Source organism: Hyperolius riggenbachi, chromosome 3 (genome assembly GCF_040937935.1).
Source record: "Hyperolius riggenbachi isolate aHypRig1 chromosome 3, aHypRig1.pri, whole genome shotgun sequence".
Classification (NCBI taxonomy): Eukaryota; Metazoa; Chordata; class Amphibia; order Anura; family Hyperoliidae; genus Hyperolius; species Hyperolius riggenbachi.
The window spans coordinates 74,768,938-74,796,176 of NC_090648.1; the positions used below are offsets into that span (position 1 = coordinate 74,768,938).

The 27,239-nt window shown below is 43.1% G+C and overlaps 1 protein-coding gene across 1 annotated transcript in view; it reads left to right on the forward strand.

Moving 5' to 3' along the window:
- Positions 1 to 21,707, forward strand: part of RAVER1 (ribonucleoprotein, PTB binding 1) — a 39,796-nt gene extending 18,089 nt beyond the window's left edge. The window contains exons 5-14 of the mRNA XM_068274391.1: positions 526 to 655; positions 3,082 to 3,179; positions 3,888 to 3,999; positions 7,998 to 8,149; positions 10,443 to 10,524; positions 10,625 to 10,746; positions 14,631 to 14,702; positions 15,943 to 16,077; positions 16,170 to 16,253; positions 17,574 to 21,707. Coding sequence (XP_068130492.1) covers positions 526 to 655; positions 3,082 to 3,179; positions 3,888 to 3,999; positions 7,998 to 8,149; positions 10,443 to 10,524; positions 10,625 to 10,746; positions 14,631 to 14,702; positions 15,943 to 16,077; positions 16,170 to 16,253; positions 17,574 to 17,720 — 1,134 coding nt within the window. The 3' untranslated portion in view covers positions 17,721 to 21,707. The remainder of the gene's footprint in view (positions 1 to 525; positions 656 to 3,081; positions 3,180 to 3,887; positions 4,000 to 7,997; positions 8,150 to 10,442; positions 10,525 to 10,624; positions 10,747 to 14,630; positions 14,703 to 15,942; positions 16,078 to 16,169; positions 16,254 to 17,573) is intronic.
- Positions 21,708 to 27,239: the final 5,532 nt, after the last annotated feature.

Consider the following 27,239-nt stretch of genomic DNA (forward strand, 5'->3'; position numbering starts at 1 on the left):
ACCTAAAGCCTGTTTTTTAAATGGGCTTAGGTCAACTATTCTGTTCATAATATCCAAAGTCTGTTCAACCTCATATTACTCAGAGGTGGCAAAACTAACACTCCAAATTGGATTTGTGTACCAAGCTTTAGAGTACAGGCTTTTACCTATGCTAGATAGTCCTTAGCCCAAGGTTGCTGGTTAGAGCCATTTCAGGCAAGAATCTAGTGTGCACAGCTTTTCTGACCCTCGGGGCTCAGCCAAGTGCAGGTCAGGTGCATTGCTCGCCTCCTTACCCCCTCCTGCTCCTTGAAAGTAGGTTTTCGACACGTCAATGCAGCCTTTAACCCCTGAGCTGTTGCTGTGAGAGATTAACACCCGATATCTGCAGGCAACAGTACTAATTCACTTGTATGCACTGTTTTTGTTTTTATATACTGATATCTGTGTGTGGTTTTTTTTTTGTTTGTTTTTTTTTTTGTTTTTTTTTCTGTCTGCTTGACTTTTAGCACAACTTAAGTGAATAAATCTTTGTTTCCTTCTAAGGCATTAAATCGAGGTAACGGGCTTCTCCCAGAGCCAAACCTTCTGCAAATCCTCAATGGCCTGGGCTCTGCAGCTGCACTGCAGCTTCTGCTCAATCCTCTGTTGCATGGAGCAGCAGGGAACAAACAAGGTGAGTCTTTCAGTAGAGCAGCAGTGCCTCTCTACAGCTGTGCTGGGCTAAAGTGGTGTGGTTTTGTGCTTTTCGTGATGTGAAGATCCTGGAACATTGCTCTGTGCCCTCTGCAAGAGAAACCAGCTTGAGTTCAGTTCAAAACTTGGAGTACCAGAACCATTTTAATGAGAAATTTAAGATTCTTGTTTGGAACTTAAAGGACCTCTGTAGCAAAAATCATAACATTTTAAAATTCATGTGAACATAACACAGAAGTTTTTTTTTTTTTTTTTTTTTTTTTTTTTTTCCAGAGTAAAATTATCCATAAATTACTTTTCTCCCGTGTTGCTGTCACTTACAGTAAATAGTAATCTGACCAGATTTTTGGACTAGCACATCTTCTAATGGAGGTTTTTTTATTTTATTTCTGCGACAGTGCCTCTTTAACCATTTAACTGCTTTAATATTTTGGTGCACTATGGCACCACATAGTCCTTTTGCCGCCCCAAGCCTAATGCAGAGTGCGCTTTTATAGTTGTCGTCCGCCACCAAGCAGCGTTATGCCAACATCCTCCTTTGGATCCCAATCACACCATCATATCATGTGATCGGGACCCAAAGGAGGATGTCTGCATTAGTGCTGTTCAGTAGTGGAAGAGGAGACATGATTGTGCGTCCAGATGAGGAGACATGATTGTGCGTCCAGATAAGGTAACTATCAAGCGCTGCTCTGCATTATGCTTTGAGACGCAGCCTGAGAATAGTTGGCTGTAAGTAGGCCTGCCCACTGTCTAAAGAGATTACCCTGCGCAGCAGTATAACAGTGAGCACCTGAGTGCTCCTAAGTTAAAGCAATGCTGAATAGAAAAGTTTGCCTGTGCCCTGGATCTCAGAGCCTTCACAGTCCTGTGTCCCCTTATTCTACTGCCAGGCCCTGGTGACTTTCTCTGATCAATGTGGTTGAATACCCCTGTTGGCACTCCTCAGGCAAGCTTTGGAACCACTTGCATTCCTGTGTGTGTGTGTGTGTGTCAAAGAAATAACATCAGCTGAGCAGAGAAACAAGTGTATATGTATCCTGTGAGCCTCAGCATTTTGTCTTTTCCTCCTTCCTAACCCTATTATCCCTCCCCTCTCTAACCCTCCACCCTCTTTCCCTTCCCTCCCATCTCTGCAAGTTCCACACTTTTTCCATCCTGTCTTAACATTGTTCAAAAGATCAGAGAGAGGCTCATGAGACTTCTAGTGTCCCCAATGTCCCATGTAATTGTTCTGTTAAGTACCATTTGGTGTACGTAAAGTTCCCCATTAGTGCAGTTTTTTTTCATCTTCTGTGAGTTGAGTAGTTACAAATTTCTTCCAGGTTTTGAATTAACCTTTGGTTCTCTTGTCCTTTGCTTGCAAAGTGTTCATTTTATCTAGCACAAAGAGGCGATGTAACTCCTGTTTTACCAGTTCCATTGTAGGTGTGCGGATGTCTAGCCATTTTAGGAAAAGTGTTTTTCTAGCGGTTATCAATAATGATGGGGACTGCCTCAAATGACCATCTTGTACATCCTTGCTTACATAATTAAAGATACAAAGATAATGGTCCTTTGCAATCTTTTTGCCACAGTTTGTTAGCATAGAGCAGCAACTTATCCCAAAACTGAGCAACCTGTTTGCATGACCAGTTGATCTGTACTGCTCATGTAGGTGTCTGGATTTCATGCATGTGTAGTAATGAGGTGCCCATCTTCAGAGCACTTGGGAACCTGGCTCAGGTATTCAATGGGGGGACAGGTCTGGGAAGGCTCCATGGGATCCAGTGTATGTTTGGGGATTATATCACTTTTTGTCTTAACGAGAATCTGTAACGACAAAACGTCCCCTGGGGGGGTACTCACCTCGGATGGGGGAAGCCTCAGGATCCTAATGAGGCTTCCCACGCCGTCTGCCGTCCCTCGGGTCTCGCTGTAGCCCTCCGTACAGCGGTGACTTAATATTTACCTTCCTGGCTCCTGCGCAGGCGCTCTGGCGGCTGTCGGCTCCGAAGGAGGCGGAAATACCCGATCGCCATCGGGTCCGCTCTACTGCGCAGGCGCAAGTCTCCGGCGCCTGCGCAGTAGAGCGGACCCGACTGAGATCGGGTATTTCCGCCTCCTTCGGAGCGAAAGCAGCCACAGCGCCCCCGCTGGAGCCTGCAAAGGTAAACATTGAATTGAACAGTCGGGCCTGTTGCCGGCTGTTCGGAGGGCTGCAGCAAGACCCCCATGGGACAGAGGACGGCGTGGGAAGCCTTATTAGGATCCTGAGGCTTCCCCCCCCCCCCCCCCCCCCCCCCCCCCCCCCCCCCTGGGGACGTTTTTGATGTTAGAGTCTCTTTAAGCTTACATTAAGTGGCTTGTAAGAGGTACATGTCTTTAAGAACCTTGCATCTGTGTTCGTGTTTTTTTGTGTTGTAGGACTCCTGGGTGCAGCTCCTGCAGTGTCTCTTCTAGGCAGCCCTGCTGTGTCTGCCGCTCTGTTGCAGCTGGTACTGCAGGCACAGAGCCTCTCGCAGGTAAGTGTCACACTCCTACATGTAATGTTCCAAAAACTGAACTGTGAGGAGGATATTCCATAAGAATGACAAAGTGAAATGGCCAACATGACCTCAAATCTTGCTTCCCATGCTAAACCATTGCCTTGCCTAGGCCTGATTTCAATTCTAGCTCTAAGGGCCTGTTTTTCCACTAGAAGCATGAGTTGACATGCAAATTTTCATTTGTATCTATTACGTGAATTTGCGTGTATGTAATTTAAATTTTTTTTTCTTCTATTGACATTAATGTGAATATGCGATGGACTATTTTTTTTTTTTATATATATTTTTTTTTTTTTATTTTTTATTTTATTTATATTTTTTTAAATCTAAAAACAAAAAACCTACCTGATCAGAGGAAGGGGGTGGTTTGGTGTCTAGTTGGATCCGGTAGCCTCAATTCTGCCACTCCTATGGCCAGCAATCCATCACTTTCAGTGACCTGGGTCACAACGCTGCAAACTTTGTGTGCGTGTCTTATCATAGAGCTGCTCAATGACAGCTGGGGAAAGGTTCTTTGGAATGCTCCCAGAGGGTCTTTTGCAGGAGTGCCTCTCCTGCAAGGGACACCCCTTCATCGTGTGTTTGTATGAAAATTGAGTCTAAACAGTAGCATTTGGTTAATCAATGCATTATTTTCAGTATATTTCAGAGTGTAATATGTATTCCCTGCTCCTTGTCTTGCAGAAGCCTGGCATTCTGGGTGACTCCCCGCTTACTGCTCTATATGGAGCTCTGGGCCTGTCCCCACAGCTCACACCTACGCCAGGAAAGCCTCTATTACCTGATCTGGGGATTGGTAAATATTCACTGCTGCATATACAAACCAAGAAACTAATCTGCATAAAAACCCGTGAGGAAGAAGTGGTCAATAAGGTTCTAGGTGTTTTTTTCCTCTAACAGCTGGGCTGCTTTACCTTCTAGTCCACCAAGACTAAAAAAAAGTGCCCCTGGTTGTGTGCAGCTTAGAGATGGGCTAATCAAAAGTGCCTCCTGCCAGTATTAGCCCAATTGCTAAGTGGTGTACAACTTGCACACAAGCAGGAATTGGCATCATAGACCGCCTCTAGGAATAATGCTGCTTAAAAAGAATTAAATGTTACCATTCCATGTCACATGATCTCCTAAAGTCTCTGGGGTAGAAGGCTACATGACAGCCTAGGTTAAAGGACTACTGAAGTAAAAAATATGGCGGCTGCCATATTTCTTTTTAACAATTTCAGCCCGCAGGTATTTTTCACCTTGTGGACAAGAGGAATATTCACATTTCAGCCCTCCTCCCTTTCATTCCCCAATAACTTAATCAGTACTTATCACAACAAAATTATCTACACTTTTTTTTTTTTTTTTTTTCCACCACCTATTACGCTTGCTTTGGGTGGTGCATTATGCTAAGTATTTTATTCTAAATGCATTATAATGGGTATGACAAAAGGAGAAAAATCAGTTTTCAGCAATTATAGTTTTAAAATTCATGCTATTATAATTAAAATCCCCCTATTTTATTTGACCATTTGTCCTGGTTATTGCAACGTTACATTATACTAGGGATATAATTTTATGGTGACAATATTTGGAAATAACGGTGCATTTTTTTTAAATTTTTTTTTTTTTTATTTTTACATTCTATTATATGCCCTCTTGTCATAGGATATAATTTGAACAAAAACAGTGTTCTCAGCGGTCGTGCTCTGATTGGCACAGGGGACTTGTGGCTACTGGCAAAGCTGCAGGGGCGTGACTATCGGACTACTGGACATGTTTGCACAAAACAACGGTGTTTGAAGATGAATGGCTAAAACATTGGCAAGCTTGTGTGACAAAAGCTTACTACCTAGCTTATTCAGTTGCAGAGTTGTCCTTCCTACTTGACTAATTTCATAGTCTTCTGACTTGTGAAATGCAAGAACATGCCCACTTTTCCTGAGTGGCTTTTCAAAGATTTGCAGCTGGTTATACACATCTCCTTTATCTGGAAAGGAAGCGTGTTAACTTTATTTATTTATTTTTTTTACTTTGGTCTCCAAATGATTGGAACTTGGGACTTCAGATACACTTAAAGCAGAATATAACCCTGCATTTCAACTTTGCTCTAAAATATTATTTACAGCACATTATATGCAAATATTAAATAAATATATTCAGCTTCGGATGTGTCTGCAGAAATCTCCAGGAACTTAAAAGCCCTGTGTAACCCTTCCAATGCTGGTCTAGTAAAAAAAAATGCTGGTTGCATATAATACTGTAAATGTTTTAGAGCAAAGTTGAAATGCAGGGTTATATTCCGCTTTAATACATGATTGCACTAGAGCCGCCCCCCCCTTCTGTTCAGTTTTGTTACTGGAACAGGTCCCTTCATTTCCATACTGTTGTGTAGGGACACAAGTTAAAGTGGACCTGAACTCAGAACTCCTCTCTGCTCTAAAAAATACACAACAGCATAGTAACCTTTAAACAAACATTTCTTTGTTACAGCTGCTACAAATCCTAAAATCTTCAGTTTCTACTTCCTGATTCATGGAAGCAGACATATTGTTTACAGCCTGTGCTTTCAAATGGGTTTATCTGCCATAGGCAGTCATGTGACGCGGCGAGGCCAATTTACTAGTGATTAGACACAAATGAGAGAAATGTACCCTATATGTATTTAAAGAGTTTAGGCTGTGGAATTCCCCGTTATGTTTTCCTTGTGTCCTGTGCAAGAGTTCAGGTCCACGTTAAAGTAAAACGTTTGTTTGTTACAGCTGATAAAAATCCTACAATAAATCTAGTGTCTACTTCCTGCTTTAATGGAGGCATTCATCCTGTGTTTTCAAATGAGCTTATATGCTGTGGCAGTCAGGTGACAAATGAGTCAAAATTACAGTTGTAATTAGTCTCTCTAAGTATATACAGTGTGCATTTATGTTTTTTTTTCCCTCTGTCCTGTGCAAGAGATCTGGTCCACTTTAACCAGAAACTCCTCTGGATACCCCATCAGTGCTGCAGAAGCTATCTTGCAATTTATGCTGCATACACACTTGAGATAAATGTCTTTGGAAAAGGCAAGATCACAGACCAATTTTTACCCCCTTCCATGTAGTATGAGAGCCACACTCTACACAGTATATTCTATGGAGCTGCACTCCCCATCAGATAAAATCTTTGCAAGATGCTGCACACAAAGATGCCCGTACACATTTAAAAGATCAGTATCTGCAAAAGATCTCTTCCTGCAATAGATCCATTCCTGCAAAATGCATTCATAGTCTATGAGATCTGCAGAGCATCATGCACACCTTGTTTTACAGGCAATCATCTGCAGATCAGATCCACCAGGATGGATTTTCAGATCTGCAGATTGCCAGATATGCAGATGAAGTCTGTTAAACAAGGTGTGTATGAGGATCTGCAGATCTCATAGACTATGAATGCATTTTGCAGGAATGGATCTATTGCAGAAAGGGATCTTTTGCAGATAATAATCTTTTGAATGTGTACGGGCATCTTTGTGTGCAGCATCTTGCAAAGATTTTATCTGATGGGGAGTTCAGCTCCATAGAATAGACTGTGGCTCTCATACTACATGGAAGGGGGTAAAATTGGTCTGTGATCTTGCCTTGTCCAAAGACTTATCTCAAGTGTGTATGCAGCATTAGTGTCAAAAATGATCTTTACATTTCATCCAGCTACAAATTTTGTCAGGAAGCTCAAATTTTCTTTGCAGCTGTAGCAACAGTACTTTGTTTACTGCTACTGCATACAGTTGCTATGAGACTTTTGGGAACCTTCACTTTTGTTGGAGTGATTGGTTGTCCAAAGCATGAAAGACTTATAAAAGTTTAGATAAAGTACAATAAAATAAATACAGTAATTGTAGATCTAATCGTAACTAAACCAAAACTTATAACGTGGGATTCCAGGCAAGTTCTAAAGGACAATTGTAATGAGGGATATAGATGCTGCCATATTTCCTTTTTAAGCAATACCAGTTGCCTGGCAACCCTGCTGATCCTCTGCTTGTAATACTTCCAGCTATAGACCCTAAACAAGTATGCAGCATCTCGGGTGTTTCTGACAGTCAGATCTGATAAGATTAGCTGCATGCTTGTTTCTGGTGTGATTCAGAGACTACTGCAGCCAAATAGACCAGCAGGGCTGCCAGGCAACTGGTTTTGCTTCCTCCAGCACCAGCTGCAAATTTTCCTTCCGCTCTGGTACACTTTAAGTGCTGAATATCTGAGCTAGGTTTCAAACACTCATGCAACTGCTGTTCAGCACCCACACAGAGAAACAACCTATTGAACTCTTAACCACTATCCTGCGCAGCCACAGAAGTTTTATGCCCTCTAATTGTTTTCTCAGCAAAGCTGTGCAGCAGTCCAACTGCTCCACCTGTATCGATTAAAGTTTGTTTTGTGTTTTTGTTTAGTGTTGTTTTTTTTTTTTTTTTTTTTACCTTTGCAATAAAAGTAAAACTGTCAAGTTCTAAATAGGATTGGTATTAGGTTGCTCACGTTTGTCCCCATGCTACATTAAGGTATTCTGTAAATGGTTGCTTACAAAATCCTTCTGGCCATGATTTGTGAGTGACTACTGTGGTTTTTACGTCTCTTCTTGCTCATGCTTAGTAAATCATTCATAAAACTTGACACTGGCTGTTGCTTCGACCGTGCTAAAAATACATGTACTGTTCCACAGCCTACTGTAGTTAAGCAGGGTGAGACTTTGAGGCATCTAAGTGATCTTACCATGGTCTTTGCTATGTTAGAGAAATGCAGTGTCCTAATGAACCATCTTCATATCTTTTTATTTTAGGTGGCCCTATTCCTGCTGTGGGAGTTCCTTCTGACCTGGGCACATCACAACTCCAGACGTTTCTAGGACTTCAGACGCCTGACTGGGACAGTCCTCCACCTACTCCTGTCTTGGGTTCCCTGCTGGGTGGGCTACCAAAGACTGAGTCAGGGGTAGGTCATATTTGTAGTTCCCATTGATGTATCTACAATCAGTGTTGTATGTGTGGTTGACCAGATTTCTGCATTTGAAGCGTTACATCTGTGCAGGAATGCCTTCTGGCCTGGTTGGCTCTTTCAATACTCCTAAAATTTTGAGGGCACAGGCCTTTAGCTGGAGTTTCTCAGAGGAAATATTTCTAGTGCCAGTGTGTGTCCTGGATGCATACCCAGAAGATTAAAGGGCTGCCTGTAAGCTGGGCAAGAATGAAGTCTATTGTTGGAACTCTCTCCATGGATGGATTGTGGTTTTTTGTTTGTTTGTTTTTCCCCCACAAACAAATCATCAGGGGGGCTCTGTATGGCTGATATTGTGGTGAAACCCCTCCCACAGGAAACTGTGGACCATGGCCCTGGCAATTGCCTGTCTGTGAACCTTGTTGCATTGTGGGAAATGGCTGTTTACAGCTGTTTCCAACTGCCAAAAACAAGCGGCATCTCTTCCAGTGACATCACCTGCCAGCAGTAAAAATGTCACCATGTGATAAATGTCCGAATATAAATCGGGGCGAGGAAAGCTTTTACAATAGGTAAACGCTGACTAAATCATTTAAACATAATTGTAAAAATGAAGCTTTTTATTTTTGTATGTTCACTACAGTTTCTCTTTAAGCCACCTACACACTGTCACCTGGCAGGGAGTGGAATGCAATAAATTGGGTCAGAGTTGGTGATGGAAGATACAGATTTGTTGTTAGCCTGCAGGCTAGCTATGTGTTCTGCCACTTTTTGTGGGGGAGAGAACAATGGCTTCAAGCAAGATGTGGTATGACTGAATTGGCAGGCATATTGGTAACATTATCTGACTGCTTGGGCTGAGTTTAACCAGTTCTGTACTGCTGTTTGGGTAGATACACATTCCTGTTTGCTTTACCATTCTGCTGCAGTCTTGCCGCTCTGGGATCAGGGAATAAAAACAACTTGTTCTAAATCCCAATCGCAGTGCCTGTAATGAATGAGGGCCTGCAGCAGTGAGACGCAGGCTGGCATTCACAAAAGCCAAAAGTATGTCCATATATTAATAACACGGAAGTGTATCGCCATCTTGTGGCCAAAAAGTAAAATCCATCTAACATTACATAAAGTACATAAAATGCATTAAAGAGAACCCGAGGTGTGTTTAAAGAATGTTATCTGCATACAGAGGCTGGATCTGCCTATACAGCCCAGCCTCTGTTGCTATCCCAAACCCCACTAAGGTCCCCCTGCACTCTGCAATCCCTCATAAATCACAGTCATGCTGTGAGGCTGTATTTACATCTGTAGTGTCAGTCTCAGCTGCTCCCCCGCCTCCTGCATAGCTCCGGTCCCTGCCCCTGTCCCTTCCCTCCAATCAGCAGGGAGGGAAGGGATGCAGGCGGGGACTGGAATTCTGAAGGAGGCGGGGAGAGCAGCAGACTGACACTATAGAGATAAACACAGCCAGCTCTGACAAGCTGTTTGTCAGCAGCGTGGCTGTGATTTATGAGGGATTGCAGAGTGCAGGGGGACCTTAGGGGGGTTTGGGATAGCAACAGAGGCTGGGCTGTATAGGCAGATCCAGCCTCTGTATGCAGATAATATGCTTCAAACCCACCTCGGGTTCTCTTTAATCTACATTAGTTGCAATTTAACCCCTTACACCCCTACCCCATAGATGCTAAAATAAAGTCAAGGTATCTATGCATTTTGTTAATTTGTTATGATTGTAGATTACTAATTTTTTTTTTTTTTTAAACGAAAGCTTTTTTTTCTCTTTAAAAAGCTTATAAAATAACCAAACTGAAACCAACCAAAGAGCATAATTTGTGGCTAATAAAACAAGATCTAGATTAATTCAATGTGGTAAGTAATGATAGTTATTGGCGAATGAAATGAGGGTTATGTGAAAACCGCTCGGGGGGGGGGGGGGGGGGGGTGTCAATCTGTGGTTAAAGGCGGTATGAACTTCTAGGGTCCTCTTCAGATAGAGATGGCTTTTTTTTTTTTTTTTTTTCCCATGGATTTCCAGGTCCTCTTCCCCCTCTAATTTCTGGGGGTAAATGCAATTTCTCTCAAACACTTTCCATGAGCCTTGACTTTAGGATTAGCGGACCATGATTTTTTTTTTTTTTTTTTGAGTCATGTACTTGTACTTGTTGTCAAACTCAACCCATAGGCACTGCTACAACACACCAGTTTGCACTCACGTGTCCATAAGCTCCCCTAAAGAATTTACTTGAAGCCCTGTTAGACTTATCTACTGTATGGCTTTGTGTTTACATCCTAGTTGTCTCTGCTTGGAGAGCCTCCTCGGGATCTGAATGTTCATTCTGGGTCGTATTTCCGCTTTCCCAGCACAGGAGCATTGGGTAAGAAGCAAGTGGTGGAAATAAACTGTACTGTTAACCAAACAATGGTCACCTTTTTGTAATCTGGGTTTTTTTTTTTTTTTTTTTTTTTTTTGCGCAGGCCCTCCCAATAAACCACCAGCAGTTTACAAGCACAAGGCATCAAGCTCAAGAGTTCCTCTCGCCTCCTTGCAGGAATCCATGCCGACACCCACAGAGGGCTATCCTTTTGAATTCCAGGCAGTAAGACCTCCATAGCTTTTATTTTTGGATCTACATCTGCTGCAGCCTACAGTTTGACAAAATTATGAGGGTTTGAAAACCAAGGATTCTCATTGACTTATTAGAATGTTCCCCAAACTGTACCTCTAAGGCTCTGGACTTCTCTTCAGGACTGCATTCTGGAAGTGTCTTTAGTCTTCTAGCTATGGGGCAGTGTTTCCAGGGTCTATTTTGTACATAAGTTGCCCTTTCGGAGATCCAATTTGCAAACCTGCTTTTTATTATGAAGTATTTAATAGTGATGGTCAAGTAGATGCAAATAACTTCAAGTTGATGCAAATGTATGCAGCCTGAAAATGAACCAATCAAAACCCGCTGAGGTAAAATTTTGATTCATTTTCAAGCTATATAAATTTGCATGTACGTGACTATCACTTGTCTTTAAGGTGGAGCAGATCTCCCTGAATACTTACAGTACCTACTTTTAGGTACATAATGAACGTATTCCCCTTCATTGCAGGTTTGTTGTAATCTAATTGGCAAATGTAATCATTGCTGGCCAGAATAGGCTTATCTGCCTGGCCTCTTCACTCAGCTGTTGCTAGTATAGGTGTCACAGTACAGGTTAGCCAGGTAGTCCCTTACTGCTGCTGGTACCTGCTCTGGCTTCTGTCCCACTCCTCCGGAAATCCGCCTAGCTGCATTACTGTGCGGAGGAATGTGTATTAGAGAGCAGAGTCGCATCAGCAGAAGTAGGGAGAGCTGAGTGAAGAAACCAGGGCAGTGGTAGCTGGCAAAGGTTACCTCACCCCCCCCCCCCCCCCCATATGACATATTCACGCCAGTATGGGGCGTACGTAATTAAGCATGCGGCCTATAATGGACGTGAGTCAAATTGATACTCGCCTCCTGCATTATTATGCATGCATAAAAGGTCGCCATGAATGGAGAGCTCCATCTAGCGACCAAAGAGTGCAGCATGGCTCCATCAGTGCAGGCAACATGGGCAAAGGGGTGAAATTGAGGAGAAAAGGAAAAATAAAGAGACGATGAGGAAACATAGCAAAAAGTGGAAGATCAGGAAATTCTGAAAAGGTGAAGAATACGTGGCCCTTATTGTCGTGCTTGTGCAAATGCAAAAAATATTCTTTAGGAAAAGTGGGGAACGGAACAGGGGAAAGTGAAAAAAGCCTACTCCTCTGGCGTTTGCCCGCCAGGGGGATGAGCAATGGCTGAAAAGATGGAGGGGAGGGGAGTACATGGATATGCACCACACTTGCCAAACATACAGTATAAAGTATATCAAGACCATATACAGTTGACAGTTATGGAGATCCAGAAGGAATACCAGGGATTTCAAGGAAGCATGAGAGATCTGTATGGTTATTTAGGCATAAAGGTCCCATAGCTTACGACTGCAGAATCCACATGGCTTCCTCCCCTTTTCAGTCTTTCCTTCCATGTGCTGAATCAGTCTTGGAGAACCTTTGCCAGATTTCAGAGAATTAATGTTCTCTAAACCGTTCATTTTATTGATGTTGTGGTTTCTCCTATATAAAACCTTCCACAGGGGCACCACATTGCATACACGACAAATCGTGTTTGGCATGTAAATAGGGAACGTACGGACCGTCGAAGTGGGCCGATATAAAGCTGACAACCGACTGCCATCTGACTACACGATTTGCAGTGGCCACACCTGTGGTTTCCCGAGGCCCACCCTCATGTAGTCAATCGCTCCCACTTCTTGACTTTAACTCACTCCTGCTGACTAACGAGCCTATTGTTGGTGACCTTCTAAAGGAAAAGAGGGGCCCCTCGGTAACTATAGGTTTCAGTAGGGGTCTCTGAGCAGAACATCCCAGTTCCTTTGGATAACTTTCTTTATATGGTCCGCCATGTTTGTATAGTCAAAGAGAAAGGGACCCTTTGATGATTAGAAGGAACTTTCTTTTCAGAAGATCTGATCTCATTTTCTGATTGGTTCTTATGAACACCTCCTGGATCTCCTGTGTTGTAGCCTCTAGCTAGTAACCTCACGCCCAATTCCTCAGACTGTTGACGAAAGTCTGCGTTGTTGGAGGAACTGGGCGTAGTGCGGTGTCCACGTGACATGTGCAGGATGGAAACTACTTGTGCAATAGGGCATTGCTTACTGTGGGTTTGCGATATCCTTTTGGTACTAGACTATCGCCTCTAATTACCAGCTCAAGATCCGATAAGGCAACTTCTCCTCCCATCTGTAGTTCCACCCCTAAAGGAAGGTTATAGGTGCTTCTCTGACCAATCTGAAGCGCCTGTGACCACTTCCCTTAGGGGGCTGTGGAAGGAAAAAGGAAATGGAGACTCGGTAAGTGTAATAAAGTATTAAAAGGCTAATTGCTCTACCCCTAAAATGCTGCAAAATGCTTTGATAAGCCATTTAGGCAGCACTTGTATACTTTGAGCGTAATCATGCTTAAATTGCTACATGTCCTGTGATTACACCTAATCCCAAAAAAAAGTGGTTTCCACACTTTCATTGGCAAAGCGTTTTTGGGAATTGCTGGGGATCCCAAAATGCTGCCCAAAAAAAGCCCTGGTGTGTTCCTACCCTTAGAGTAGTTCGCTTTTTTTTTAAGCTTACAGCGTTTCATCCCACTTTGTTAGTAAGATGGTCACATCGCTCGTTGTGGAATGCAAATGACTGTTGATAGCTCGGTCAGTTACTATAGTACCATCACATTTTCTGCACACATTATTTATAAATGTCTGCACTATCTACATGTACTACCAAGCACAAACACCAATTGGTCCTTGGGAAATGTAACTGTGGGTACGTGTAAGAGTGGTGTGCAGGTACTCTGCAGGAGAATGAGGGGATTCTTCCTCCATTACACATTCTTGAATGATCTGACACAACCCTGCAGGAAGTATTTAGAGCAGGCGTCCCCAAACGTTTTCAGTGAAGGTCTGGAACATACTTCAGACTGCTGGGGGGCCGGAACATACATAAAATGATGTTGAAAAACATATTGAAGCAAGGTATTCCTACACCCCCATGCCCAGAGGAGAATTTCCAGCAGCAGCCATTCAGTCGTGGTGCCTGAACTACTTTGTGCACCAGACTGTGAAGCATACCCAGGTGTCAGCTTGCTGTCCAATTGGTCAGCAGTGACACCTGATGCAGAATTGGAAGCCAGAAAATGACTGCTCGCTGGCTTCTACAGTATGTGGATGGGTGAAGCCAGCATGGCTATTCTATATGTGGGCTGACAATATTTACAGGTACAGTGGGCAGCATCTGTTTTGTTTGGAGGGCCAGTTAAAATACCTCGGCAGGCCACATTTGGCCCACGGGCCTTAGTTTGAGAACCACCGGTTTAGAGTATAGTACTACTGTATAACTTGGTCACCAACCCAAAATTTTATCTCTTTTCCTGAGCAAAGGGAGTCTGGAAATCATATATAATTGATACTGGAGTTGACTATAGTTACATGTGTTAACACTCAAATGCACTTGTTTAAACAAATTACAGATCGTAAAATGCAAAGGTGAAATTTGACTATCACTAATCCATTTTCAAGCTGAAAAGCTACACTTGCATAAACCTGCATCAACACAGAATAGTTTGCATTTAACTGACCATTACTGTTGGTGACACAACTACTCATCGGGCTTTATTCTTAGAGCAGGGATATTAGCTAAAATATTCCAGAGTATATGCATCCAGTTACAGACATGTGTTTTTATCAAAATGTGGTGACAGTTCCTTGTGCTGCTGCAACAAAAGCAGTTTTTTCGATTGGCTTATAGTTTCAATTTTTGTGGACTGACTTATTACTTTATATACAAATGATGATCTGAGAAATGGAACATTTTGTCACGTGGGGTGTTAGCTTTTTGGATTTTTGTTTTTCCACAGGAGTTGCCTCCACGTACCTTTTCCCAAAGCAGGGGGCATGTTGTGCCAAGCCCCTACGAGCACAGACATAAGGTAGGTGTTGGCAGTAGAGGTTTCCCATTGATCAGTATAAAATTGTAGTGATGAAAAATGGGTTCACTGGGCTATATACCCCTGTTAATCTTAGAAGTGTTTTTTTTTTTTTCTTCTTCTTCCCAAATCTCTGCTTGAAAGGCGCTTTGCATAGTCTGCCTTTTAGCTGACTCATTCCAGTTTTCCTGTTTAAAAATGCAATCCCATCAACTTGCATTATAATTAAAAATTGCAGCCCCTCCAAATCATGATCACGGCAGTTTTGCTGCGAATTTTATAGATATAAAAATATGGAGGCTGCTGTATTTGTTTACTCTTTATACAATTAAACTGCCTGGCTGGCCTATTTGGCTGCAATTGTTACACCAGAAACAAGCATGCAGCTAATCCATTCTGAAAATGTCCACCTGATCTGCTGCATGCTTGTTTGGGGTCTATGGCTAAAAGTGTTTGGCAGAGGATCAGTAGGACAACCAGGTAACTGGTATTGCTGAAAAGGAAATGTGGCATCCTCCATATCTCTTCCTTCAGTTGTCCTTTAAAGAGTAACTGTTGCAAAAATCTTAATTTAAAACTCATACAAACAAGTACACTTCTCCCAGAGTAAAATGAGCCATAAATTACTTTTCTCCTATGTTGCTGTCACTCACAGTAGGTAGTAGAAATCTGACATTACTGACAGGTTTTGGGCTAGTCCATCTCTCCATAGGGGATTCTCAGCATGGCATTTATTTATAAAGACATTCTCTAAAAAAATTTTTTACAAAGATGCTGGCCAGCCTCCCTGCTCGCTGCACACTGTTTTGGCAGTTGGATGGAGCAACTGCCATTCACTAAGTGCTTTTAAAAATAAAGAAAACCCTGAGGAACCCCCCCCCCCTCTAAAAAGATGGGCTAGTCCAAAATCTGTCAGTAATGACAGATTTCTACATAATGTGACGGCAACATAGGAGAAAAGTAATTTATGGCTCATTTTACTCTGGAAAAAAACGTACTTCTTTGTGTTTTTTGTTTTTTTGTTTTTTGTTTGTTTAAGATTTTCACAACAGTTCCTCTTTAAGGATACTGTGGATATTGTCTATGTATTATGACTGGAGAGGCTGTCTGCAGCATCTGCAAGCACTGGCTGCTGTAAGTGTGTACATAAGAGTAGGTACATTGCACACACTTCTCTTTTAGATGTAAATGTCTTTGAAAATAAGCTATTGAGGGAAAACTCACCATGCAGCCTTTTCTGCAGGTTTCTCCACCTTCAAGATTTCGGGAGCGTGGCAGCAGCATGCCGGCCTCTCTGATTCCCTACAATGTTGGGTCTCCTACGTCGTACTTCACCAGTGGACTGCAGGCCGGGCTGCATCAGACACAACTGAACAAAGTGAGGCCTGGCTTGTATTGGTAGAGCTGTCTATCTTGCTGTGGGCTTGTGGTGTGGCTGTCTAATAAACGCTGGTTTTGTCTTCTCTGCAGACTGTTGGCATGCCTCCTACCAGCCCCGGAGGAGTTCCTCTAGACTATGAGGATCATGCTCTTGCTGCTATAAACTCAACTAAGGTACGATACGCCCTTTACACTCTCCCCTCCCTCAGGCTTTCTGCTTCTGTGCTTGAAACGTGGGACCACCTATGTGCTAACTGGCACTGCCCAGCACAGAATGTGGAATTACTATTTCATGGTAATTCAAGAGTGACGCATGTGTTAATCACACATTAATGGAACAGATCAAAAACTGATGCCCAATAAAATGGATCAGTTTTTTTACATGAACCTACTGTGAATCTCCTGCTCACAGTATGTATTCATTAAATCTTCTCCCTGTACTCAAGTCCTCTGACGTGACCTGAGGTTAGAGGAAGTAGTGGCTTTTTCAGTGGTGTGGTAGTAAGTACACAGTACAGGGAGTCCATGACTTGGAGTAATGGGCAGCAGCGCTTTGATCACCTGCTCTGGGCACCTCCAGCAATGGGAATCCTCCTCCCATCTCCCTCACTGCTCCACCCTAGTGCCAGCATCACCTGCATGTAATTGTGAAATCGGGAAGCTGGGGGGGGGGGGGGGGGGGGGGGGGGGTCTGTGAGAGGGTCGTCTATTGCTGGAGGTGCCCGGATCAGGTGAGGCAAGTGATGCTGAACATACTCTACACTTGGCCACTGGAGTGCAGGAAGTACAAGTGGGGCAGGGCCAATGAAAGCTGCTCCTGACCAGCTCACAGGAACTCTGCTGTCAGCCAGCAGAATGGGTGGCTGAGGTTCCGCGCTTGTGGCATGGACGGTGACTGCAGCTATTCGTCCCACCGTTTCTTGTACCAGCGGCCTCTGGTCCTTAAGGGGCTAGAGACCGCTGGTACTTAAGTGGTTAAAGGCACTGTAGGTTGGTTTTTACTGAATCCAATCTCCTTCCTTAAAGTGAACCTAAAGCCAGTTAAAAAAAAAGATGAACTCACCTGGGGCTTCCCTCAGCCCCCTGCAGCCGATCGGTGCCCTCGCAGCTCCGGTCCAATGCTTCTGGACCCGCCGGCGAACACTTCTGGTGTCGCCGACAGGCATTGGGACCGCGAGTGATTGTTCGCGTTCCCAGCCTGTATATCGCCCCCTATGCTGCTATTGCGGCCTCCTGGCCGCAATAGCAGCATAGGGGGGCGATATACAGGCTGGGAACGCGAACAATCGCAGTCCCATGCCTGTCGGCCGGTGACACCGGAAGTGTTCGCCGGCGGGTCCTGGAGCTGCAGGGGGCTGAGGGAAGCCCCAGGTTTTTTTTTTGTTTTTGTTTTTTTACACCGGCTTTAGGTTCACTTTAACTAGTGACTACCTGTATATCATGAACTCTACGCCTAATCTTTTTTTTTTTTTTTTTTTTTCTCCCCATCTTTAGACCCCGATTGGTGCCCAGAAACGCAGTTTCTCCCACTTGATCCCATCCCCAGAGCCCAGTCCTGAGGGCGTATATGTCGGACAACACTCACAAGGTCTCGGAGGGCATTATGCAGACTCCTACATGAAGCGCAAGCGGATATTCTAGCGCACACAGCAAGTCTGAGACTGGCAGCAATCGCTAAATGCCACACAAGTGCCTGCAGGGCGGTCTGCTGCCTCTTCTGATGGCTTCTAAGTTTTTATCCTGTATAGTTTTATTTCCTGTATAGTTTTATTTCCTGTATAGTTTTATTCCCCCGTAGTGTAACTCCTAAGCTGCCTGCGGAAAGTGGCAGCTTTGGGGTTGACAAACGGGATCAGATTAAATTGAGAAGCTTATATGTACAGCACAGAGGCTTCCTGCTGCGATATATATTTTTAAAGTGACTTTTTGTTCTTATTTAAAGATTTTAAGTGTTGTGTAGTTGAAGACTACGTCTATTTTGAGTATTATTTAACATGTCTGTTTTTAATTGTAGTGCCTGTAAAATGCTGCTTTCAATTTTTTGTTTTGCTCTGTTTTTATTGTGGTGTTTAGTCAAGTCGTCTCTTGTGCTGGTGTTTTTAATGTTGCCTTTCTGAGCCAAATAAGGGTTCCTCTATCAACTTATGAAGGGATTCTCTACATTGGCTGTTTGTACTGAGTCAAGGCATCTCATGCAGCAGGTGGTGGTTGCCCATTGAAAGTTTATCTCTATGTAAGCTCTACTGCTGTCAGCACACCAAGTGCTTGTATTAGCAGGTTGCAAGTACAACTGGAACAAGAGGGCTGTGGAGGCTGCCATATTTTCTTTAAGCAATACCGGTTTCCTGGCTATCCTGCTAATTCTCTGCTAATACTTTTAGCCATAGCCCCTGAACAAGCGCATACAAATCAGGTTTTTCTGACACTGTCAGATCTGACAAGATTAACTGCATGCTTGTTTCTGGTGTTAATATACTACTGCAGCCAAATGGATCAGCTGACGGCCAGGCATTTGGTATTGTTTATAAGGAAATTGTGGCATCCTCCATATCCCTCCCACTGCAGTTTGTCCTCATATATTGCTGATGGTGAATATCTTCATTGCCGCTATTTAATACACTGCACCCAATGTAGGTGTGGATTTAGCACTACTAATGCTTTGGAATACATGGTCAGAGGGTTTCAAAGTAGAAATTGAGGCAAACGTTTGACTTCCATTTGTAGAGCATGAAATATTTTGCTTAGTACCTCTGTACTTTCTTAAGCAACAAAACCATTAAATAAAATGGAAATTGGCATATCAGCAAGATGGTCCCTCCCAAAGATCCGGCTATGAGATGGTCATTTATTCCCCATTTAGGTTAATTGGTAATTAGTGCTACATGGTGTATGAGCTCTGTTCAACGCTTAGGCAAATGAAGATGGCTCAATTTATCACTGCAGTGTGACAATCTCGCATACAGAGTGAGAACCTTGGAAATCGGTGTATGCCTCCTGTATGGGAGGAGGGAGCTGAGAACCTAAAGGTTGGGCTCTCTCCGTGAGGTGTTCCAGCAAATGTGCCAAACAAGCAACTTAGTTTGGAACTGAACCAATAAAGTACTTTAACCCCAACTGGTTAAGGTACCTACTGTCATTCCATGGTATGACACTGTAATTGGGTGATAAATTGTTGTGTTGTACTCTAGCATTACCTAAAGGCTATAGAGAAGCTGGATGCCGAGGAGGGCATTTTTACACTATCTTCTGAACAGAGCTCATCCGAACTGTAGTAGGCACCAGCTGTGTATGCAAGGGTCCATTTTTTGGTTATGGAAGACTTACTATAATTGCTTTTGCTTGGGGTTTGCTCAATTGCTGTTCATGTATTTTTGACTTAAATATGGAGGCTGCCTTTCTACTTCATCTCCCTTGGCTGCTCTGTTCATACTGTCAATACCTTCTGAATAAAGGACTCCAGAATGAGAATGCAGATCAGGTCTTCTGCTGGCTGCATGGTAGCTGTAGCTGTGACTCTGGCACTATTGAAGCCAAGAGACTAGCATGACAGCCAGGTAACTGGTCACTTATTAAAAGGAATAAAGATGGCAGCTTCCATGCTCCTCCCTCTACAGGCACTAGAAGTCGAGGCTGGACAAGTCCCCGGAGTCAGGTAGCTGAGGCTTCTTAAAGTAAGATGCCAGCTGCAATTTTTGACTTTCTCTCCAACTGTTGTCAATGGAGCTGGCTCCTAATTTCCATGTTAAATTTGCCTACCCCCTGCTTAACTGCAATTTTTTTTTCTTCATTTGCCATATAAGTAGATCTTGCAGTTGGAAATAACATGCCACCCAAAAGTAAACTAGCATTGCAGACTATTTTTGTATTGCACTGCCTTGTTTCACAATAGACAAATGCTTATTTTTGTAAAGGTTGCACTTCTGCTGCGTTTCCTAACTTAACTTTTCATTTCTGTACTTCAGTTTTTGTAAAGGGAACTTCTTGGATCTTCCCCGCTCTCTGGATGATTGGGACAGTCTCATCCTTGCCCTGTCATTGTGTGAGCATTAGAGCTGGTCACAATTCTGTGTAGATCTCTCTGCTTGTAACTGGTAGTAAGTGGTCAAGACTGGGGCTTTCCTGAGCTACTGTAGGGCCCCAGTAGTCCATACCTCCACTGCTGATCTAAACTACATAGACCACCTCTGGACTAATGCAGAGGACTGGCTGCTCTGATGTAAGTTAGTGAGATGGCCCAGATAGTGCTCTATTTCCCTCTTACTCTGCACACCTCCGTTGGGGATAATGGCCAAAATCAGATTAACTATAGCAGTAGGTATTCCCTGTGTTGCTGAAGTGGTGTGAGACATTAATGTTGCTCACTGTATTCATTTTTTCTTTTCTTGTTCTTGGGTTGCTGTATGTAACAATCTGGAACGTCATAAGGAAAGTCAGAAATGCAGATGTGCATACCTGCTCCAACTGTCCTATAACAGTTGGGAGAGTGCCAGCTTTCCCTGTTAGCAGTGGCTGCCTTCTCTAGAGGCAACAGCATTGGTATACAATCTTTACAAGCTATGGCAGGTTCTAATGATCTGCTACCATTGGTGATCTTTCACAGGGTGTGGAGGTTGGTAACTTGTCACTGACTTGCATACTGGATGCTTCTCCATAGCGTAAGGAATCGGCGTGGGAGACTTGGGTGCAGGATCCAGCCGGTATATGGCTGATCCTGCTGCTGCACAAGTTCCCGGCTGTGTTAAATATTCCACCTCCAGGCCGCCATGGGTAGTGGGGAATGAAATGATTCGGCTTCCAGCAATTGCTGGAGGCCGAATTATTGTGCTATAAAAGTAACTTGAGCTCCGTCTTCTGACAGTGCCGGAGTTGCTCCCTGTGCACTGCTATAGCTGTAATTCCTATTATGGCCTATGGTGGCACTGGCTGCGCCCAAATCTCCTGTGCTGGATTCGCAGTGTTCGTCTCCAGGGGTAGTCCCCAGTGGCAAGATGTCTATACCTAATTCATTTTACAATAAATTGTGCTTTTGTCCAATAAGACTCTAGCTGCTTCAGTAAGATTTGGTTCCTAAACCCTGTAAGAATTAATTTGCATCACTGGAGACTATATAAATTGACAAAATTGGGCAATTTTGTTCCACAAGTAATTTGAAAAGCTTATATTTATGCACTGGTGTTTTTTGACAAATGGAAAATTTATTTTTTATTTTTTTTTTTTTTTTTTTTTGGATTGAGCTAAATTAAATCCGTTTCTACTTTGATTCCCACACTTGAACACACAAGTCCTCTACTCAAGGCTGGAGCCAATCCCTTAACTAGTAACTTGATCAGTGCCAAATCCCTGAGTACCCAGCCGTTAGAAGGGTTTGATTGGCTCAACTTTTTCTTTGCACATTCTTATGACTTTTGCTCTCCTAGAAGTCCTTTCCACCCATTGTCTTGCGCTTGTTGGGCTGAAGTCCGGGTCTGTAGTGTTTCTTGAAGGATCAAAGCAGCTGTGAAGATCTTACAGGAAGTCTTAAGCCTCCGACTCTGGACCACATAATCTACTTTTGTGATTTGACTGTTTTTACTTGCTGGTATATTTTTGAATGGGTTTTGAAAGTAAAATTTAACTTTTATGGAAAAACATGAATTGCCTCTTTATTTGATTTAGTAACATTAATTATAACATATTGGTTATATAAGTGTGTGTGTGTGTGTGTGTGTGTGTGTGTGTGTACACAGCTTTAGACACGACAATTGTCAGTAAGGGCTGTTGGCTGAGAATTCGGTGTTTTCAGAATCCTCACCCCCCCCCCCCCCCCCCCCCCCAACACTCACTGCGCTGATGGTTTATCTGCACATACTACTTTTCCCTGTAAAATCATAAAGAGCACAGTGCCCAGTACTGCTTAAATCAGGCTATAACGAACACCCCGTGCCGCACACCTGGGGGTAGTGCCACCACCTTACAGGGGAAGTTTAACAGGTCCTCCCTTCGTGCTTGCACTCACCAAAAGAGCGTCTTGCTCTATTGCATATCACATCAAATCCACACTTCTTTGCCGGCCAAGGGGAAGTATACAGATATCAATCCATTTAATAAGGTAAAAGCATCTCGCAGGCTTACAAGCAGAAATCTCTGCTCCACTGCTGGGACCTGTTAAACTTCCCCTATAAGGTGGTGGCCCTACCCCCAGGTGTGCGGCACGGGGTGTTAGTTATAGCTTGATTTAAGCAGTACTGGGCACTATGCTTTTTATGATTTTAAAGGGAAAAGTGTGCGCAGTGATTGATATAAGTGTTACTGATAGGTGGAGTGAACCTCTCGTAATTGCGTACCCCTGAATTTGTGAGTTCTCATTGGAGCGCAGTATTTACCTAGAAGACTTGGTGGTTATCTGCTGCAGCTGTAGAGAACTTTGCCTGACTGGTGCCCAATGGATCAAGTCCTGATTCCTGCCAGGTGACAGTAGTTGTACATGTCTACCTGGTGTAAGGGTGTGTACAGCTTTGATAGACCAATTTTACCAATTCCAGGTAGTATGAGGGCCAACATATTTGAGTACTGGGAACAGATTAATTCTACCACTTTGACTAATGTAGTATGAGTTTAAGCTACACAATAAGAATTGGTGTGTATGCACCCTAAAACTTCATACATAGTTAACATGTGGGTCTACAATATCTGTCCACAATGACAATCCAGTGTATGTACCTTTTTTTTTTTTTTTTTTTTTTTTTTAGTGTGCATACACATATCCGATTCTACCACTTCCATGTATGAGGGCTTACCCAATTTGTTCCCAGCATTCAAAACTGTTGACCCTCATACTACCTAGAAGTGGTAAAATGGGACAGTCAAATGGGAAACCCAGCAACCATAATGTGTATGCAAAAATCACAAACTGCAGTACATGTACATATGTATAATACATTGAACTTAAAGGGGTAAGGGGGCTGCCATGCAATTAGCAGGTTCTTCACACATACTGTATGCCCTGTGACCATTGAAATGGAACCTTGCAAATACATGTTCAGCCTCAAACACTTGATTAAAGTTGGCTGAGGTGGCTAATAACCGCCTCCGTTGATTTCAGGTGTACTGTGGCCTGAGAGCTGCCCAGTGGCGCAAATCTCCCCATTGATTGACTGCTTTTGAAAATGCTGCTCTGCTTCGTAATGCATGTGCCCCTCTGCCTCCCCGCATAGCAACAGATCATGGTGTCAGCTACGCAGCATGACTCAGCATCTGTACAGTTTAGCCCATTGATGTTGCCCCAGGGGATGGGGTCCTGATCCACCATCGGGCAACCTCAAAGGTGTGTACGCATGTAAACCGTGATCATTCTCCAATAGGACATGAGACTCTCATCCTCCTTTTTTCCTATATCTAGTTATGCAAGGATGTGAGTCTCACGGTTACTGCTGCTGTGCACAATCATTATGTACACACGATTGTGCATGTGTACACATGATCCTGCATGTACTCTAGTGCAGGGGCTCTCATGTGTGCACTTAAAAGGATGCTCCTAACCTTTAAAAAAAAAACACAATGGTGCATGGGAACCTATTCTGTGATCCTAGTGGTGCAACTTTTGAGAATGATCCCAGTTAGGCTATGTTCACTTGAAATCGCAATGGTGATTTGTGTGATACTAGCCTTGGGGGGGGGGGGGGGTTGAGAGAGAAAGTAAGCAGAGGGAGTGCAACGAAGATATACTTGGGGAGGGAAGTGTCTGGATGATTGAGGCTTCTACAGTCCTCCACCACTGCTTGCCAGGATTTCCTTTGCACTCACGCTCCTGTCCATGTATGAGCATGGTCAAAACTATTCACGTAGGCCAGGGCAATGCATGAGAATTACAATTGAAAATCTGTGCTGCCACCAGCATGCCCGATCAGTGATGTGACTTATGTTGGGATAGAATTGGTTGAATGTATTGATTGGACATACTGGAAAATCTCAGGTGTCATGCTCGATCAGGTGTGTGACAGTAATGTCAAGTGTAATGGAACCCTCCATGTCTCCCCTAGGAATTCAACTTTTTAAACATGTCATGAAGGTGTGAACTTCTTTTTTTTTTTTTTTTTTTTTTTTGGCAAATAAGGGCTTGTAGTTACGAGTTATGACAAAACAAACACACCATTTATATCCATTCAAATATCTTGTCCTCATACATTGCACTAGGAACCTAATTAAAATGTTGCAATAGCCAGCGCAAAGTGAAAATAATGCTACTGTTGATAAAACACACTATAGAGGATGTTAATGGAGAACTAGTCTCCCCCCCCCCCCCCCCTTTTTTTAATTTTTTCTTTATGTGCATTAAAAAAAAAATCCTTATGGACCAGAGCAATTTTCACATTTCAGCAGTCCTCCCATTCATTCGCTAATAACTTTCACTACTTATCACAAAACAATCCACTGGTTTTATTGCCACCAATTTGGCTTTGCTTGGGTGGTATGTTTTGCTAAACATTATTTTATGCATTTTAACAGGAATCAGAAAAATGGGAAAACTTGTTTTCAGCTTTTTTTTTTTATAAAGAAGTTTTTATATACAGTAGCATGTTTTATTTGCCCATTTACTCCAGTTATTAAGATGTTAAAATTTTATCACCATACATTGTACTAGGGTCTTGATTTAAATTTGGAAATGTGCATTTTTTTTTCCATTTTTGTGTCTGTCACTAATTACAAGCCCTTATTAAAGTGGATTCCCAAGAGTAACTTTAAATATGTAGGTCATATTATTTTTGCAATGTCACTTTTTAACGTTTTATACAAGTGCCTTTTTTTATTATTTTGGTAGCTATGGGAGGTAAGTGACTTAATGGGGTTTATTTAATGTAATGCATGCATGTATGTAAGGGTTATTTGGCCACTAGATATTCCCCCCCCCCCCCAAAATACTTTTTCCTATTGTATGCTGAACAGTACCCAGGAGGAAGTAATGTATGTATTACTTTCATTTGTCAATGATCACGAGCACTTTGATCAATGAATGGGAACAATGTTCCCATTCACTGATCAGTCTGGTAATGGGAGGCCATGGGACTTGCGATGGCCATTTTTGGAAGGTTATGTATATCTAAGCCCCTGAGGTTAAAAATGAAGTTCTACAGGGTGTAGATATACTGTCAGTACCAATAACTGGTTAAAGCGAGCTCAAACCAAACATTTTTTAATTCTAAATATTTAGTTGCACCACTCTGACACATGCAAAGGTAAATAAACACTCCTTTAAGCCTATGAGCATTTCAGTTCATGCTTTTCACTGTACTCTTTTCATTGCTAGGGTTATACAGGTGCCAGCCATTAGCAATTCCTCCTTCGCCGGACACTTCCTGCTCTACTAGTTTGCTGGATTCTGTCCCGGCAATAAGGGAGGGGGTTCCTCCAATAAATATAAAATATTTTTTATTTGTCATACAGCTGACAAAGGCTATTTATTATTTAGAAAATAGATTTTTATTTCTGAAATCTTGTATTTTTAATGTGGGTCCACTTTAAAGTTCTGACCAAATGAATAGGAGCAGCACTGAGGTTCTTGGCAGTAAGGCCTGGTTCACATCTGCAAAATGAGCCAAAAGGATCCAGTCTCCGCTTCACCGGATCTGAATGGCTCAGTCCACATAGGAAAACTGATCTAATCAATGATTGATCGGATCCCGTTTCACTCAGCATATACATACCTAATCTGCAGCAGCCGGTGGTAAAGGGTTTCTCTTCTTCCGCTGTGACTAGTAATATGACGCGGAAGAAGACTGAAGTCTCTACTGCTGGCTGCTACAGAAGATTAGGTATGTATAAACCCTCCTTAGCCCATCCGCCTGCTGCACCCTCCCCTCACGTCGCTAGATTTGCGTTGCCCCCATCCCCCAGTGGAACAGTCTGTTTCTTCACTAGTGTGAAGAAACGTTTCCCATTGCCCCCAAAGCTGCTGCATTTTTGTCCGGATCCGTTCCGCTCAGCAGAGTGGTCTGGAAAATTAGGGCCTGCAGCAGTTTTTAGGTCTGGGGACCGGAACGTATCTGTACCAACGGATGCATGTGAATGGATCCCCATAGGTTAAGGCCCAGTTCACATTAGCATTTTTTCCGGAACATACACTGTGCAAAGGGAATGGATGTAAATGGATCCAATGTTAACCTATGGATCCATTCAGATGCGTCCATTGGTACAGATATGTTCTGTATGTTACAGTCCCCGGACCTAAAATTGCTGTAGGTCCTAATTTTCCGGACTGTTCTGCTTAGCGGAACAGATCTGGACAAAAAGGCAGCAGCATTGGGGGCAATGGAAAACTGAACGTTTCTTCACACTAGTGAAGAAACGGACCGTTCCACTGGGGATGGGGGCATGGGCTGACGTGAATCTAGTGACGTGAGGGGAGGGTGCAGCAGCTGGGCGGGTTTATACATACCCAATCTTCCGTAGCAGCAGGCGGTAGAGGCTTCCGTCTTCTTCTGTCATGTGACTAGTCATATGACGCTGTGTAGTCGCCGTGGAAGAACTCCTCTCTGCTGCAGAAGATTGGGTATGTACAGTGGCTTGCAAAAGTATTCGGCTTCCTTGAAGTTTTCCACATTTTGTCACATTACTGCCACAAACATGAATCAATTTTATTGGAATTCCCAGTAAAAGACCAATACAAAGTGGTGTACGTGTAAGAAGTGGAACGAAAATCATACATGATTCCAAACATTTTTTTTTACAAATCAATAAATGCAAAGTGGGGTGTGCATAATTATTCAGCCCCCTGAATTTAATACTTTGTAGAACCACCTTTTGCTGCAATTACAGCTGCCAGTCTTTTAGGGTATGTCTCTACCAGCGTTGCACATTTAAGGACTGAATTCCTTGCCCATTCTTGTTTGCAAAACAGCTCCAGCTCAATCAGATTAGATGGACAGCATTTGTGAACAGCAGTTTTCAGATCTTGCCACAGATTCTCGATTGGATTTAGATCTGGACTTTGACTGGGCCATTCTAACACATGGATATGTTTTCTTTAAACCATTCCATTGTTGCCCTGGCTTTGTTTGGGGTCGGTGTCCTGCTGGAAGGTGAAAGGTGCAGACTCCAAGCGGTTTCCTTCCAAGATTGCCCTGTATTTGGCTCCATCCATCTTTCCATCAACTCTGACTAGCTTCCCTGTCGAAGAGGAGCACC